This window comes from Bison bison, unplaced genomic scaffold, assembly GCF_000754665.1.
Source record: "Bison bison bison isolate TAMUID 2011002044 unplaced genomic scaffold, Bison_UMD1.0 scf7180017864228, whole genome shotgun sequence".
Lineage (NCBI taxonomy): Eukaryota > Metazoa > Chordata > Mammalia > Artiodactyla > Bovidae > Bison > Bison bison.
Genome location: NW_011494800.1, coordinates 290,179 through 308,155, shown reverse-complemented (window position 1 = coordinate 308,155; position 17,977 = coordinate 290,179). Strand labels below are relative to the sequence as shown.

The following is a 17,977-nucleotide window of genomic DNA, read 5'->3' as shown; positions in this document are numbered from 1 at the left end:
ACCTAAAAATGTTATATTCAGAAATATTTTACATAGGCCACATAGGGTAAAAATCAAGTTTTTCCCCTGTGAAAAATGATCATACTCTTTGTGCTGTATGAAGATCCGGGACATTTATGGAAAATAAAACATGTTTCAGTATCACACAGTTATGTGATAAGATTAGAGCTGAAGAGCTTAACCAGGTTTGGAAGCTAATTACTGTTAACAGATGAAAAAAATCTGGAAAACTTCCTCTTTGCTCCTTTTAGTAAATGGGAAGAAATGACGGTTTTTCCTTCAGAAATACTAGGGCAAATTATGGGATGGGAAATTTTGATTATACTCTTATAAACTAGCTTTGATTTCTTGATACATAATAGAATTCTTCCTGTTTTTCTTTCTATGTAACAAATTTCAGACCATCTGAAAGTAACTCTTCCATTGAGATAGAGGTTCTAAACTACTTGGAAACAGTCCCAGTTTTAGACATTTGGTTTTGGTGTCTGTATGTATATCTGTGTGTGTTAAAGTGTGAGCAAAGAAGCAACTATAAATAGTATGCAGATACTGATAGATGCTTTTGAATTGTGGTGTCGGAGAAGACTCTTGAGAGTCCCTTGGACTGCAAGGAGATCCAACCATTCCATCCTAAAGGAAATCAGTCCTGGGTGTTCATTGGGATGTTGAAGCTGAAGCTCCAATACTTTGGCTGCCTGATGGAAAGAGCTGACTCATTTGAAAAGACCCTGATGCTGAGATTGAGAGCAGGAGGTGAAGGGGATGACGGGATGAGATGGTTGGATGGCATCACTGACTCAATGGACATGAGTTTGGGTGGGCTCTGGGAGTTGGTGATCGATAGGGAGGCCTGGTATGCTGCAGTTCATGGGGTCTCAAAGAGTTGGACATGACTGAGCGACTGAACTAAACTGAAATGATAGCATGCAGGAGTTTAAGACCTCTTGAATGGTTATTTTTATGGCCATTTGTCATCTGATTCATACATTGCACACTTGAGGAGTTTTATGTCTATTTGGTTGTCACTGATGATTGTTCAATTATTTTTGCAGTTATATAAAGAAAACTGTATAATACTACTTTAAATTAGGGCAGCCATGTAACTCATCATCCAAATTGGACACTTTTGAGCATTATATTAATAGTGACCTAAGAGTAACAGATATAAACCAAGATTGGCCCATGTAAACCAAGATATATGATCTTAATTAAGATGCTTTTGATTACAAGTAGCAGAAAACACAAACTAGTAGTTTAAACAATAAGCAAATAGACTGGCTTGTATAGTCGAAAAACCCAGTGCTGAAGAATGCTACAGGAGTGGTTTGGTGAGGACTCTGGCTTTGTTTCTCTGTTTTCTAGTCTCTGACTGCTATGGCTGGCTTCCCTTCTAGTTGTTGAATGATTGCCAAGAGTAGTTGGGGTTATATTCTTTTTCATGTATGACCAATAGGAGAAAGAAGCTTGCTCTTCCCATAAATGTAAAATTAGTCTTAAGCCTAGTGATTATTAGATATTTCTGAACTAATCTCTGTGACAGGGAGAATATCTTGTGCTTATTGTTTTAGACATGGAATATTTGAATAGCATGAAGCAAGGAGGATAGAATTACCTTGGTTCTCTTAGACCAATCAGAGTCCATCAAGGAAACTCTCAAAGGGTCAGTCTGTGTTGGAAAGCACAGCAGCTAAATGAAGAGGAAGGGGTGCAGTGAATGTTTGGGAAGCAACGACCATGTTTTATTGTGAAGTCCAGTGTCCCTGCTTCTTTGCATTTTCCTTGAGGCCTCTGTTACTAAATTCCTGCAGCCTAGCCTACTTTGCGTGTGTTTTCCTTCTAATGAGAATTTAAGGGTAGCCTGGTAAGGGGGAAGCCAAAGAAAACTTAGCGTCCCATTTTTCTCCCTCTGTTTTTATGTATGACTATAATAATTGGTCATCTTTTTTCTTTTTTCTCACAGACTAATAGGGATGCCAAAGGAAAAATATGATCCTCCAGATCCTCGCAGAATTTATACCATCATGTCAGCAGAGGAGGTAGCCAATGGGAAAAAATCTCACTGGGCAGAATTAGAAATCTCGGGTGAGTGAAATCTGAAACATTTAATTTGGGATATGTGGCTCAGACAGTAAAATGTCTGCCTACAATGCAGAAGACCTGGGTTCAATCCCTGGGTTGCGAAGATCTCCTGGAGAAGGAAATGGCACCCCACTCCAGTATTCTTGCCTGGAAAATCCCATGGATGGAGGAACCTGGAAGGCTACAGTCCATGGGGTCGCAAAGAGTCAGACACGACTGAGCGACTTCACACTTCACACACACATAATCGCAAGAATGAACAAGAGTTGAGTATTGCATTTTTGTCATTGCTATACATTTTGAGTTAGATGAATTAATTGAAAAAATCCAAATGCTGAGGTACTTGCTGCTGCTGCTAAGTCACTTCAGTCGTGTCTGACTCTGTGCGACCCCATAGACGGAAGCCCACCAGGCTTCCCCGTCCCTGGGATTCTCCAGGCAAGAACACTGGAGTGGGTTGCCATTTCCTTCTCCAATGCATGAAAGTGAAAAGTGAAAGGGAAGTCGTTCAGTTGTGTCCGACTCTTGGCGACCCCATGGACTGCAGCCTACCAGGCTCCTCCATCCATGGGATTTTCCAGGCAAGAGTACTGGAGTGGGGTGCCATTGCCTTCTCCGGCTGAGGTACTTACTAGTGTTCAACTTACTGTTTTATCTGTGACTAAATGTCTTTGTTTCCATTGTTTCTTTTGAGATTAATACCATGGGCCACAGGTGGCATCTAGAACTGAAGGCATTGGGAGTGCAGTTTCTAAGTAAAACCTGCTTCTTTGATATAATAGATTTTGTTTTTCTATCACAGAGTAATCATTTTTGCAAGTTGATATCTTTGCCATCATCCTATCATCCCATTGTTGGCAGAGTAGGAATCCTAAAAGCTATCTGTTTATTCTATAAAGTGATAACTGCTACATGACTTTACATGTTTAGGATTTGTTAAAATAGAATCTGATTTCTGAAAACTCATAACCCCAGTCTAATAGTGAGAAAAACATCAGACCAACTGAAGGACGTTCCACAGAGTGATTGTCAGGGTCCTGAAAACAAGGAAAGAATGAGAAACTGTCATAGACAAGAGAAGACTAAAGAGACATGGCAACTAGATGCAAAATGGTATCTTGGATCAAATCTTCTAACAAAAAGGTGTAAAAACTGGTGAAATTCAAATAAAGTCTGTAAATTAGTTAATAACGAAAGTAGTAATCTTAGTTTCCTAGTTTTGACAAATGTTCTTTTTTGGGCTTCCCTGGTGACTCAGATGGTAAACAATCTACCTGCAATCCAGGAGACCCAGGTTCGATCTCTGGGTCAAGAATATCTCCTGGAGAAGGGAACTGACTCCAGTGTTCTGGCCTGGAGAATTCCATGGACAGAGGAACCTGGTGGGCTACAGCCAATGGGGTCACAAAGAGGTGGACATGACTGAGTAACTAATTCTTTCAGTTAACAGGCTTCCCTGGTGGCTCAGATGGTAAAGAATCTGCCTGCAAGGCAGGAGACCCAGGTTCTGTCCCTTTAGTTGCTAAACTGTGTTTGACTCTTTGTGACCCTACGGGCTGTAGCCTGCCAGGCTTTTCCCAGGTAGGGGTTTCCCAGGCAAGAATACTGGAATAGGTTGCCGTTTCCTCCGTCAGGGGATCTTCTCCACCCGGGGATTGAACCTGGTCTCCTACATTGGCAGGCATGTTCTTTACTACCGAGCCACTAGGAAACCTTTTACAAATGTACAGTGGTAATATAATATGCTAGTAGTAGGGAAAACTGGCTGGGGGGTGTATAGGAACTGTGTTGTCTGGTAACTTTTCTACAAATCTACAATTATTACAAAGTTAAAAACTTAATAAAAATAAAAGTATAAGTACAGTTTTTCTTTTATGAATCGATATAATACAGACTGTACATAGAATAATTTTTTCCTCAGTAGGCTTTCATTGGAAGAGTTAAACCCACATTAGAGTATAGCAGGGACTATGTGTATCTTCGATAAAAAGTAGCTGGGTGGATAGGTGATTGGTAATTTTAAAATAATGAATATGAGCAAATCCTACTAGGTTAACCCAGGATTTCTCAACTTGGCACTGTTGACACTTCCGGGTAGACAGTTCTTTGTGGTTGGAAGTGGTTGTGGCACATCGATGTTCAGCAGCATTCCTGGCCTCTACCCACTAGATAGTGGTAGCACTCCTCTGGTTTTGACAACCTAAAATGTTTCCAGATTGCCAGAGTCCCAGTGTTGTCTCTGGTTGATAATCCCTTGGTTACCCTTAGGTAAAAACTTAAGTGTTTTATTTATTAGAACCTCTATCACTTGAAAACTTTGTTTCCTATTAAAATGCAAAATCCTAGTTAATACTTTAAGCCTGATTATAGACAAGGTCAAGGAACCTGTGATAGAAAGAACCCTGGACAGAAGATCTAAATTTGAGTCTACTGCTTGATAGCCACACGAAAAACAACATTGCCCTCTGTACCTTCCACTGCTCTTTTAATCAGAATCTTTTACCATTTCACTTTGGTAAAAAGTTTTTAAAGTCTCTTCATATAAGTTTATTGTTAAGATAATACCACGTTTTACAGAAGTTGAAACTCTGTGATTTGCTTAGGCTTAATATGGCTAGCAAATGGTAGAAATTAGGACTCTGAATCAAGTCTTCTAGCTTTTTCCAGTATGTGTTCTACCATAGCTGTCAGAGGCTGACTCACTGGTAAAGCGTAATGTGTGACCATTTCCTGGAGTGTGTTGCACTTAATGCAGAATCTTAAACCAGATTTATTAATGTATAATTGAAATATGAGAAAGCTGGGGAAGATATCTTCTTTGGGAGTAAAATGATTTTCCTGGTGGCTAATCTAAGATTAGTTCTAAATCATAGCAGTTACTCTTGTCTATTTAAAGTATGTAGACTAATTCAAACCCTAGGTGTAGATTAGCCTTGTACTGTTAATTTTCATGAAGTATGTGAGAAGTGCTTTGTTAGTACCATGACTTAAAAAAAATTCATGACCATTCTATTGCAAAAGCTCAAGTCAGCCCCATGCTTTCTCCTTGAGACATGTGATCACCCTCAATCCAAGGGTCTCCTTGTTATATTGCGTTTTATTTTAATACATGGTAGATTTGTGAGAAAGAATGGTTGTCAGACAAAAGTTGCATGGAATTAAAGAAGGACCAGTTATGTTTGGAAGCAGCCAAAAGCATTTAATGCAAAATTAAAATGTCAGAGTCAGAGTATCTGTATGCATTTATGGGCTTTTCTCCCACTTTTTGGTGCTTGTAGCTCATTTTTTGTCTTGGACCTAGGTTTAATGAATCAATATTTTGCCTTTTAGGTAGAGTGCGGAGCTTAAGTACATCACTTTGGTCATTGACACACTTGACAGCGCTGCACCTAAATGACAATTACCTTAGTCGCATTCCACCTGATATTGCCAAGCTTCATAATCTGGTTTACCTGGATCTGTCATCCAATAAACTCAGAAGTTTACCAGCAGAACTAGGAAACATGGTGTCTCTCAGGTGAGAACATATAAATGTGACACAACTGTATAAAATTGTAAATTTACCAAATACAAATATGGGAGGTTACTCATCTTAAAGTAAGTAGGCTTTCCATATGTATGTGAAGATTAAATGATATAAATTGTCTAAGCACAGTACTTGAGTTGGCCTTCATAGAATGCTTCTTTTCCTTCCTTTAAATTTGGAGTTTTCTAGCTGGAAATGTGCGTGTATTACCAATTTCTTTTGACAGACTTGAGGTGGGATAGGGCTAAAATACTTTATTCTTGCTTTACACTCAGGTGACAAATCTCATCAGAATTATTTGGGGCTAGACTAGTAGTAGACTGGAGTGGGTTGCCATTTCCTCCTCCAGGGGATCTTTCCGACCCAGGAATTGAACTCACGTCTCCTGTGTCTCCTACGTTGCAGATGGATTCTTTACCCATTGAGGCATGGGGGAACCAATGAAAACAAAGATTGCTTTCCTGCCTTTTTACTGCTGAGTAGTAATGTTAAAAAATTGCTATCATATGTTTAAATTTAAACATTTAATATTTTAAAAATCTTGTTTTTTCACAATCCCTTTACTGTATGTGTTTTTTTTAATACTTCTTAGGTGTCTGATTTTATACCTTTTAGTCATTAATTAATAACACTGGGCATTTATTTTCTCTATAATCTGCCCCAAATTTCACAGTCATAAATTCAGATCTTCATGTGTGCTGTCCTGTTTATACTATCCTATGCTTTATTTTTAATGTTTATATTTTCTGTCAGTGATTGTTGTATCTTGAAGTGATTATAGTTGTAATGCTATGAAATTTGAATGGGTTACTGGCTACTGTGTAGTAAATCCTGAAGTTTATTAAAAAAAATTTTTTTTCCCTGTGATTGAGGCTGGGTTTGAGGATATCTGCTATCTTTGGGTACATAAAATCTCTCTCTCTCTTGATTTGTATCTGAGAGGAATTTTGGGTGAGCGACAAAAGGGAGTGGATTTGAGAGTGATACACAATTCCTATATCTTTAATTTGTGTTCGAGAATGAGTAAATTCATAGAAACACTGTTAATGAATGTGGTAGTTATAACATTTTGGAATGAATATAGAGAAATAATGCCTTGATTGTAGATATCACTCATGGTATCTTAAAAGGCAGGTTAAGAACAGCAACTGTGGATATGTTAATAAAGTTTTTTTTTTTTTTTCTTTAAAACAGGGAATTGCTTTTAAATAACAATCTGTTACGGGTTTTGCCTTATGAACTTGGTCGGCTCTTCCAGCTACAAACTCTAGGTTTGAAAGGTGAGTGATTTTTCTTTTTTAAATGATAGCATTGACACTCAGTATTGAGGCTGTGTTAACCTTTTAAAGGCCATTTTGGTTACAGTTAGGTCAGGTTTTAGTATAATTTTGAGAATATAACCATATGTTCCTCTTAAGAGAAAAGTGATTCTTCTGTATCAAATTGAGCTTCAGGATTTCAACAAGCTCCCATCATTTTAACAAGCTTGTATGGAGGGAACATTTTTTAATTTTATTTTTAATTTTCTGTAAACCTTTGAATTTTCTTAGAGGAGATATTTTAAGTTAACACTTAGCATTGTAGTTTTTTTTTTTCCCATTAAAAAAAAAATTTAAAAACAATGATGTAACATAATAAATTATAACCTCAGTCAGAATGTCTGATTTTAATAGAGTAGATAGCATTAACATATTATATAAGGGAAAAGCATAACAGTAAAAATGAGCTACACATAGTAAGTGTAGTTGTTTGTATATAAGCATATTAATCCATCCTCTGGTGGTATCATCTCAGTTTGGGATGAAAGTCATACTCAAATCACATAAATACTTGTTTTGTATGTTTTTCTCTTACAGCATAGCATAGGAAGACGGGCTTATTTTGAATGCAGAGGACTGTGTGTAGATTTACTGTATTGGTTAAACATTTTTTGTGCTAATAAGGAATGAACATTAATCAAAGCCTTATAAAATACACACTTTGTTTTATTTTCCTTCTTCAAAGACTACTAAGTCTCATGAACATGTTCTGTTTGTGTTTGTTAAAGTCATACAATGGAGCATTAAGAAAGAAGCTCGAATAAGAGTGGTAGGATTGCTGATGTTACTTGTTGAAATGAATGAAATGAAAACAGTGGTATTAGGCTTCCTTATACAATTAACCCTTTGTAAATTAGGTCGTTATATGAATGGTCTAACTTGTGATTTTAGTTTCTTTGTAGGATTTTACTGCTTTGTTTTTTTTTTTTTTTAAATCATGTATGAAGTACAGACAGGGGGATACTTATCATCTAAAATATTTTCTTGAGGATTCACCCAAGGTGTGAATTTCACCTTACTCTCTATATGTTAAATCTTATTCTTATAGTTGAAACAATTATCCAGCTAGAGTTGGAGTGGGGGCTTCTGTTCCTCTTAATAAGTATGAATGGTTATCATTTTGTATAATCTTAGATTTCATGAAATATGGAACTCACAATTTCATACTGGTTATAATAATTGTATATTTTTTTCTCCAAGGATAACTATTATTTCTTTCAAGATCAATCAGAAGGGCTGTTTTCCTCCTTCTCATATTGATGGAGAGCATGTTAATGACAAATGAATAATTTGCTATTGAACCCAGTTAGACTTAGCCTTTATACTTTGTAACATTCCTAAAAAAGCAAATATTATATATCTTCTGTTTCACAACTCTATTCCATGTTATCTCATGTAGAGACGTGTTCGCAGAAAATTTATACTGTGTACCAACTGAATGAATCATTCTGAATATCTATTGTCTCCTTAGTCCTTCATTCTTTTTTATTGGTTAAAATGTTAGTCTTCTAAACTATAATCTTTGGTTGGCCTTTGGTTTTAGAGATTTGTCTGCTGATGATTCACATTTGTTAAAATCTCCCTTTAGACTTTAAAGTCAGGCACCAGTTCTGCTTTACTAGATGCAACTTAGTTTTCTCTGTGCTCTTGAATAACTTCCTTTTCAGTAAACTTCAGTTTGTTCTGTGGTAAATGCCTATATGCAGCCCTTTCCTCTTCTGTGAAGATTTGTTTTTCTGGCAGTGCTATTTTATGTTCAAGTAATCAGTATGGAGGAGTAAGGACCTTTTAGAAATGAAAGAAAATCAGAGCCCTTCCAACCTTCTTTCATAACTTTAAGATGGTAAAAAACAGGGTTGGTTTTATGAAGGAATTGAAGGAATAAAGGTCCCTAATGAATGGTAGCTGTATATTCTTAGGGAGGTAAAACTTGAAATAATTCATCATCAGTTTTCATAACCACGTAGTGGTATTTTGTGTCTAAAAAAGGGGGAGGGAGTAGAATGGAGCATTTAAAATAGTGTTGTGATATATTTAAAAGAAACAATGAAAATGGATTGCCTCTGAGATTCCATTTTGTCTTCAAAAAGGAGTGCCTTTCTTCCATTTCCTGTCTTCCTCTGAAGCATAGATACTGACATTTTGATAATGATTTTGATCATCCTGGCTCACCAAGTTAATTTTTAGAAATTCTGTTTTGAGACTTGAGGAGTATGAGTGGTGGGTTGGGTATTTTAGGAGTTAGGATAGGAAGAAGGCCAATTTAAAAACTACATACATGGCCAGTCCAGTAAGCTGGAAATGTTCTGTTAAGTCACTTAAAAGACAAATTCAAACTTTATTAGTTTTTATGAAAGAAAATGTGTAAGTTTTAAATAATTTGAAATTCATGTCCTAAGGTAAAGCAATGCTTTCTCTGACATACGGGCCAAAGAGTTCCTCAAGCATTAAACATTTATGTCCCCAAATAATAAAAAATTTATGACTTCAATAACTGTGAAAATTTCTACCTTTCTCCCACGAATTGCTTACCACCCTTGAAATAAAAAGGAGTGTGACAGTGTAAGATTCTTTTACTATGTGAACTTTTACATTCACTAAATATATCATAATATAAAAAGTAACATTTTAAAGAAAATAATAAAATGAATAACTACATATCCGTTTATCTAACATTCTCAGTACCTTTTTAAAAGTAGCATTTTAAAAATCCAGTTGTCACTCATATAGGAGGCAAGGTACTTACTTCTGTATTATCTAATGAGCATCTATAAATCAGTAAGTGAAAGATAATCTATCAGAGAGCATTGTTGTTCAGTCGCTAAGTAGTGTCTGACTCTTTGTGACTCCATGAACAGCAGCACACCTGGCTTCCCTGTCCTTCACTATCTCCCAGAGTTTGCTCATACTCATGTCCATTGAGTCAGAGATGCCATCCAACCATATCATCCCCTGTCACTCCCTTCACCTCTTGCCCTCAATCTCTCCAAGCATCAGAGTCTTTTCCAATGAGTTGGCTCTTAACAGATGGCCAAAGTTTTGGAGCTTCAACATCAGTCCTTCCAGTGCGTATTCAGGGTTGATTTCCTTTAGGATTTGACTGGTTTGATCTCCTTGCTGTCCAAGGGACTCTAAAGAGTCTTCTCTAGCACCACAATTCAAAACCATCAATTCTTTGGCACTCAGCCTTCTTTATGGTCAGGCTCTCACAAACATGCATGACTATTGGAAAAATCATATCTTTGACCATACAGACCTTTGTTGGCAAAATGATATCTCTGGCTTTTTAATATGCTAAGTTTGTCATAATTTTTCTTCCAGGGAGCTTCTTATAATTTCATGGCTGCAGTCACTGTCTGCAGTGATTTTGGAGCCCAAGAAAATAAAATTTGTCACTGTTCTTAGTTTTTCCCCATCTATTTGCCAGGAAGTGATGGGACCAGATGCCATGATCTTAGTTTTCTGAATGTTGAGTTTTAAACCCGCTTTGTCACTCTCCTCTTTCACTTTCATCAAGAGACTCTAGTTCCTCTTCACTTTGTGCCATTGGAATGTTACTGTCTGCATATCTGAGATTGTTGATATTTCTCCTGGCAATCTTGCTTCCAGCTTGTGAATCTCCTAGCCCGACATTTCTCATGAAGTACTCTGCATATAAGTTAAATAAGCAGGATGACAATATACAACCTTACACTCCTTCCCTAGTCTTGAACCAGTCTGTTGTTCCGTGTCTGGTTCTAACTGTTGCTTCTTGTCCTGTACAGGTTTCTCAGGAGACAGGTAAGGTGGTCTGGTATTCTCATGTCTTTACGAGTTTTCCACAGTTTTTTGTGATCTACACAGTCAAAGACTTTAGCATAGTCAGTGAAGCAGATTTTTTTTAGAATTCCCTTGCATTTTCTAGGAATGTTGGCACTTTGATCTCTGGTTCCTCTGCCTTTTCTAAATCAAGATTATACATCTGGAAATTCTTGGTTCACGTACTGTTGAAGCTTAGCTTGAAGGATTTGAGCATGACCTTGCTAGCATGTGAAATGAGTTTAGTTATATGGTAGTTTAAACAAGCTATTAAGTTAGCCAATTATTGTTTCATGGGTAGTGGTAGAAGACATGAGACTCTTGGGTCAGAGACAAAGAACATTATCATTCAAGCTACAAGATGGGCCCAGACACCCGTTGTATACACACAGTTTGCATTGCAGTTGAGTAATCCAAGTCCAAAGGTCCAGCACTTTGCAAGCAAGCAACAAATATTATAGCTAACTACAAAAAGTTAGTCCTGCTTCCCCAGAAGTGCAAAGAGTTACATGGAAGTAGTGCTCTGGCTGCCTTGACCTATTTATTAATAGTTGCCTATTTAGCTACAGAACCTGCTCCATATCATGAGACAGATGAACCTCAGAATCAGTTACACTCTCTGAGAATGAGGAACGGAACACAGGGACACTGATGGACTGCCTTTCCCAACCATTTTTTTTAAAGAGATTTTTCTTGTATGTTCACGAAGAAGATAGACCTGTATTTTACTGTTCTTATTTAATTTTCTCAAAGAGTTTGCATAGTATGTAATTAATCCATTTCTTGAAATTTTTGTGGAACAAGGCTATAAAACTATCATTGCCTGGTGAAACTATCACCTCAAAGTATTTGTACTTATAAGAACCGTCAAGTCCTTCTAATTGTTCATGAGTTAGTTTTGCTGGACCATATCTGTAATATTGAAATTTTTTAGCTTTTTAAAGTTTTCAGATTTGTTTGCAAGTGTTGATGATATTCTCTAGATATATTTTTAAGCTCTGTTTATATTACCCCTTTCTTCATTAGTAAGATTATTTGTGCCTTCTCTCTTTTTTCCTAATTTATTTCCCGAGGGGTTTGTCAGTTATGTTCTTTTCAGTGAATCAGTGTTGCCTTTTATTTTTTAAAAACTGGTTTGTTTCTGTTTTTCTTTATTCTTTTGTTCCATTTATCAGTATTACAATTTTTTCCTTTTTAAGTTGGATATATGGCTTATTCATACTTTGAGTTCCTTATTTGAAAATAAATAAAAGTATTTAAGATCATACATTTTTTTTGTCAAGACTAAATTTACTTGGCAGTTTTTTGGCATCCTATGCTTTTGATATGAAACATTATCATTGTTTTGGCCTAAGTATTATTATTATGCATGTGTGCCTGCTAATTCTCTTCAGTTGTGTCCAACTCTTTGTGACCCTATGGAGTGTAGCCTTCCAGGCTCCTCTGTCAATGGGATTCGCCAGGCAAGAATACTGGAGTAAGTAGCAATGCCCTTGTCCAGGGGAGCTTTCTGACTCAGGGATTGAACCTGTGTCTCTCATGTCTCCTGCATTGGCAGGCAGGTTCTTTACCATTTATGCCTCCTGGGAAACTTTATTATTAGGTTTATCATACCTTCTTTGACTCATCAGTTATTTAAAATTTCCATGCATGTGTGACTTTAGATTAGCTTTCTTTTATTGTTAGCTTTAAACTTAATTGCATTATAGGCAGTTAAGGTAGCCTGTATGAATCAGGTCTTTTACATCTATTGATTCTTGCTTTATGGCCTTGTATGTGATCAATTTTTATAAATGTTTTACTGCATCTGAAAAGAGTATTGTTTCTCTAATTGTTGGGCACACGTCTATATATATTTCTCCATTATATCAAATTTGTTGGTGTTCCTCAGATTTTCTGTATCTTTATAAATTTTTGGCTGTTTGCTTTTTGAATAATTAAGTTGTATATGCTAACATTTCCATTTAAATTCTGGATTTGTTCATTTTCCCCATGCCGTTTTGTTAGCTTTTGCTTTATAGCCTTTGAGATTATTTTATTAGGTATACCATCTATGCCTGTATATTTCTCTTGTTGTTGTTCATTTGTTAAGTTGTGTCTGACTTTTGTGATCCCATGGACTGTAGCATGCCACCTTTCCCTGTTCCTCACTATTTTCCGGAGTTTGCTCAAATTCATATCCATTGAATCAGTGATACTGTCCAGCCATCTCATCCTCTATCTCCATCTTCTCCTTTTGCCTTCAATCTTTCCCAGCATCACGGTCTTTTCCAGTGAGTTGGTCGTTTACATCAGGTGGCCAAAGTATTGCTCTACCTTCAGGTAATTTGAACCTGATAGTATGTCTGAGTCTTTTGTTAGTGTTTTCATCTTATAGTCTTTGTTACCTAATGTAATAGCTATGCAAGTTTTCTTTTGGAAATTGTTTGAATGTATCTTTTTTCATTTGTTTACTTTCAGCCTTTCTGTGTAATTATGCTTAGATGTCTCTTACAAATAGTATATAATTGGTCTTTGTTCTTAATCTAGTCTGACTTTTTTTGTTTTTAATGTGTAGGTTCAAACCAGTTGCCTTAACTCTATTCCAGTTATTGATATTCTTGTATTGTTGCCATCCTACAATTTGATTCCATTCTTTGTGTGATTTTTCTCTTTTTGCCTTTCTAAAACAGATTTTTTTCCCCTTGTTCATTTCTCAACCTGTGTACTTCTGTTGGTTTGGGATTTGTACATTTTATTTCTGGATTCTTAGTGATCACTCTTGAAATTGTATCTTGAATATAGTTTTGAAAAAATTAAATTTTTATCAACTTCTTTACCAAACCATTTGCATGGAGTGAAAATGACCTCTTTGTTGACAGACATTCACATTTGGTAAATGTTGACAGATGTATGCAGTTGCATAACCACCAGTACAGTTGAGACATAAGATTGTTCTGGTATCCTCCAGAATTCGTTTGTGTTTGTTGAAGTCAACACCTTCTCCTACTATCAGCCCTCGGCAAGTACTTTCCCAGAAATGTCATACATGGAAACATAGTATGTAAACTTTTGAGTCAGGATTCTTTCATTTAGCTTAATGTATTTGAGGTTCATCAGTGTTGTGTATTTTGATAGTGCATTTCTATTGCTGAGTAGTTTCTGACTCTGTGGACATACTACTAAATTTTATCTGTTCACAAGTTGAAGGACATGTGGGTTGTTTCCAGTTATGGTTGATGAGGGATTGTAAACATTTGTATAGATTTTTGTGTGAAGTAAGTTTCTCTTTTCCTTGGGTAAATAGATGGGACTGGAACTGCCAGGTGGTATGGTAAATGTATGTTAAACCTCATAAGAAACTGCCAGACTGTTTATCTGGCTGATAACGGAGCATAGTGGATTTTTCATTTTGTATTCCTGCCAAATATATGAGAGGATTTTATTTGGCTGTGCCTTCTTGTCAGCACTTTTTGGTATTATCAGTATGTTCTATTTTTTTTTTCATCCTAGTAGGCTATAGTAATATCTCATTGTGGTTTAAATTTGTCATTTCTCTGATGAGAAATTATGGCAACTTTTGCATAGTTGATATTTTCTAATTACTGAGATTTTGAGAGTTCATGAAATGTTCTAGATTCAAGTTCCTTTTAAAAGTATGTTTTACAGATGTTTCCTGGCTTGTATGTTTATTTTCTTGATTAGAAACTTTTAAAAAGCAATTTTCCATTTCATTGCAGTCCCATTTATCACTTGTTTTCGTCTATGGTTTGTCTTTGGTGTCATACCTAAGATGTATTATTTGCCTTATTCAAGTACATGAAGATTTTCTTTTAGAAATTTTATAGTTAGGTTTTACATATAGGTCTGTGGTCTGTTTTGAGTTAATTTTTGTGTATATGGTGCAAAGTCTATTCATTTGTGTATGCACACCCAGTCATTCCAGCTGTTTATTGAAAAGATTATACTTTCTACATGAGTTTTCTTGCAACTTTGACAAAGTTATTATTTGACCCAAAGATATGTGGGTCTACTGTTAGATATATTATCTTATCCACTGATCTGTGCCAATACCAAAATGTTTGATTACTGTAGCTTTATGATAAGCTCTGAGATTATATAGTATGAGTTCTCCAACTCTGTAGTTATTTTTCAAAATTGCATTGACATATCTAAATGCTTTGCACTTCCATATAAGTTTTAGAATCAGCTTATAATTTTTGCAAAATATCCTGCTGGAATTTTAATTGGAATTGTATTGAATATATAGATCAGTTTGGAGGAAGAATAAATATCATAATCTTGACACTTAATATTGACTCTTCCAATCTATGAATACTGTGTACCTCTTCATTTATGCACGTTTTTTTTTATTCCTTCAATGTTTTGTAGTTTTTAGCATGCAGATCTTGCAAATATTTTGCTAGATTTATATATTTTTGCTGGATTTGCTGGTCATTTGATGTTATTGTAAATGATGTTGCCTTTTAAATGTCCAATTATTCACTGATATTTTATAGAATTATAATGCAGTTTATTTAAATGTATATTGACCTTGTCCCTTGAAACATTTGTAAACTTATTACTTCTAGGAACTTTTACAACCTTTTAATCTGTGAGTACAGATCTTTTCATTTCTTTCTGTGTGCTTTTTTTTTTTTTTTTGCTTTATCACACTGCCAAGGACAATATTAAATAGAAATGGTGACACTGCACATCCTTGCTCCATTCTCAATTTTATGGAGAAAAAGTGCTCAGTCTTTCATTGTGAATTATATTATTAATAGCTGCAAGTTTTCTGGTAGATGCTTTTTCAAGTTAAATAAATTTCCCTTCTGTTACTTTGGGCTTTCCTTGTGGCTCAACTGGTAAAGAATCCGCCTGCAATGCAGGAGGCCTGGGTTTCATCCCTAGGTTGGAAAGATCCTCTGGAGAAAGGATAGGCTACTTACTCCAGTATTCTGGCCTGGAGAATTCCATGGACTGTATAGAGTCCATGGCGGGGACAAAGAGCCAGACATGACTTTCACTTTTCACTTTCCTATTACTTCACTTTTGCTGAGGATTTTTGTCGTTAGTACAAGTTGAATTAGTCAAATACTTTCTCTGCAACTGTTGAGATGAGCATGACTTTTCTTCTTTACTTTATTTGCTAAATTACATTGGTGTTTTTTCAGTAATAATCAGCCTTCTATCAATAGATAGAACTCGCCTTCTTGTCCCATTTTAAATACCACTTGACCATAATGTGTTCTGTTTTTAATATATTGCTGAAATAACTGTATTGCTAGTGTTTTGTTGAAGATTTATACATTTATGATAATAAGACATTCTGTAGTATAATTTTTGCAGTGCTTTTGTCTGGCTTGATACCAGGATACTGCTGACTTTGTAAATTGAATTGAATAGTGTTACTCAAACATCTTGAATAGTTTCCATTTATATTATTGCTTTATTACCTTATGGGATGAATCTTCCAGTAAAAATATATGGGCCTGAAATTTTTTTTGTTGAAAAGTTCTTAACTAGTAATTCAGTTTTTCATTAATACAAGACATTGAGGTTATCCTTATCTCAATGTAGCCACTTCTGTTCTTTTGGTTACTGTTTGTAAGGTGTATCTCTTTCTGTAAAAGATTACTTTCAGTCTATTTTTGTCTTTATAGTGTGCCTTTTTAAGATAGCATATAAGTCTTGTTTTATTAGTCATTCTGCAGTTCTCTGCTTTTTAATCTGAGTTTAATCCACTTACATCTAATGTGTTTGCTGATGAAGTGGGATTCATGTCAGTTATTTTGCTATTTGTTTTCTGTATGTGTTATGTTCTTTTTGTTCCACTGTCTCTCAATTAATGCCTTCTTTTGTGCTAGATGGATATTTTCCAGTGTACCAATTTAATTCCCTTGTTTCTTTTGCTGTATTATTTTGAGTTATTTTCTTAGTGATTACCTTAAAGATTACAGTTAACATCTTAGTTTACAGTAATTTAATTTGGACTAGTAGCAATTTAATTTCAGTAATATAAAAGAACTTTGCATCTGTATCTCCATTCACTTCTCTTTTATGCTGCTATCATTACAAATATCATCTTTTTACCTTGTGTGCCTGTCAACATAGATTTCTGATTATTGCTGTGTGCAGTTATCTCTCAGATAGGAGGGAAAAAGTTAGAAAATTAAATGTACACTGTCTTTTATATGTTACTGTGTGGACTACCTTTACTGGTACTCTTGAGTTTTCATGTGGATTCAAGTTACTATTCTGTTTTCTTTCAGTTCAGCTAATAGAATCTGTTTAGTATTTCCTGAGGGGTTAGCATGCTAGTGAGAAACTCAGGTTTTGTTTGGGAATATCTTACTATCCCCATTATTTTTGAAGGATATTTTTGCTGGATATAGAATTCCTAGGTTGAAAGTTCTTTTTATTTTTCCTTTAGTACTTGGAATGTGTTATTCTACTGCCTTTTGGCTTCTGTGGTTTCTGATGAGAAATCAGCTGTTAATCTTATTTTGAGGCTCGGTGCACCATGTGTCATGTCTATCTTAGATTCTTTGACTTTGCACAGTTTTATTACAATTTGTCCAGGGTCTCTCTTACATTTTATTTTACTTGGAATTTATTTGGCTTCTTCTGTTAATGTTTTTCATTAAATTTGGGATGCTTTTGACCATTATTTCTCTAAGTTTTTTTCCTGTTCTTTTCTCTCCTTCTCTTCTGGGACTCTCATTATGTATAAGTTGGTATACTTGTTGTCTGATAGATCTCTGAGCTCTGTTAATTTTTCTTCATTCTTTTTTCTTTGTTTTCCTCAGACTGTGTAATTTTAAATAACTTCTCTTCAAGGTCACACATCTTTTCTTCTACCCTCTGCTCTTGAGCCCTTCTAGTGATTTTTAAAAAAATTTTATAATTTCTATTTTGTTCCTTTTATAATTTCTGTTTATTTTTTGATATTCTTTATTTGGTAAGATGTCATTCTCATACTTTAATTCTTTAGGCATGGTTTTCTTCAGCTCTTTAAGCATATTAAAATAGTAGATTTCAAAGTTTTTTCTAGTAAATTCTTGGGTACAGTTTTTATTGTTTTTAGGGACAGTTTTTATTGATGGATTTCCTCTCTGTGTTTGGGACATACTCTCTTGTTTCTTTGTGTGTTTCTTAAGTTTTTGGTTAAGAATTGGGCTTTTAAAATAATGTGGCAACTTTGAAATTAGACTGTCTCCCCTTCCTGGGGTTGTCTGTTGTTGCTGCTTGTTGTGTATGTTGTTTGTTGCTT

At 35.4% G+C, this 17,977-nt stretch overlaps 1 protein-coding gene across 1 annotated transcript in view; it reads left to right on the top strand.

The window, feature by feature from the left end:
• The first annotated feature begins 854 nt into the window (after positions 1–854).
• CNOT6L (CCR4-NOT transcription complex, subunit 6-like) overlaps positions 855–17,977 on the top strand; it is a 65,893-nt gene continuing 48,770 nt past the window's right edge. Inside the window, exons 1-3 of the mRNA XM_010845894.1 lie at positions 855–2,082; positions 5,410–5,596; positions 6,800–6,885. Of these exons, the coding sequence (XP_010844196.1) occupies positions 1,971–2,082; positions 5,410–5,596; positions 6,800–6,885 (385 nt within the window). The 5' untranslated portion in view covers positions 855–1,970. The remainder of the gene's footprint in view (positions 2,083–5,409; positions 5,597–6,799; positions 6,886–17,977) is intronic.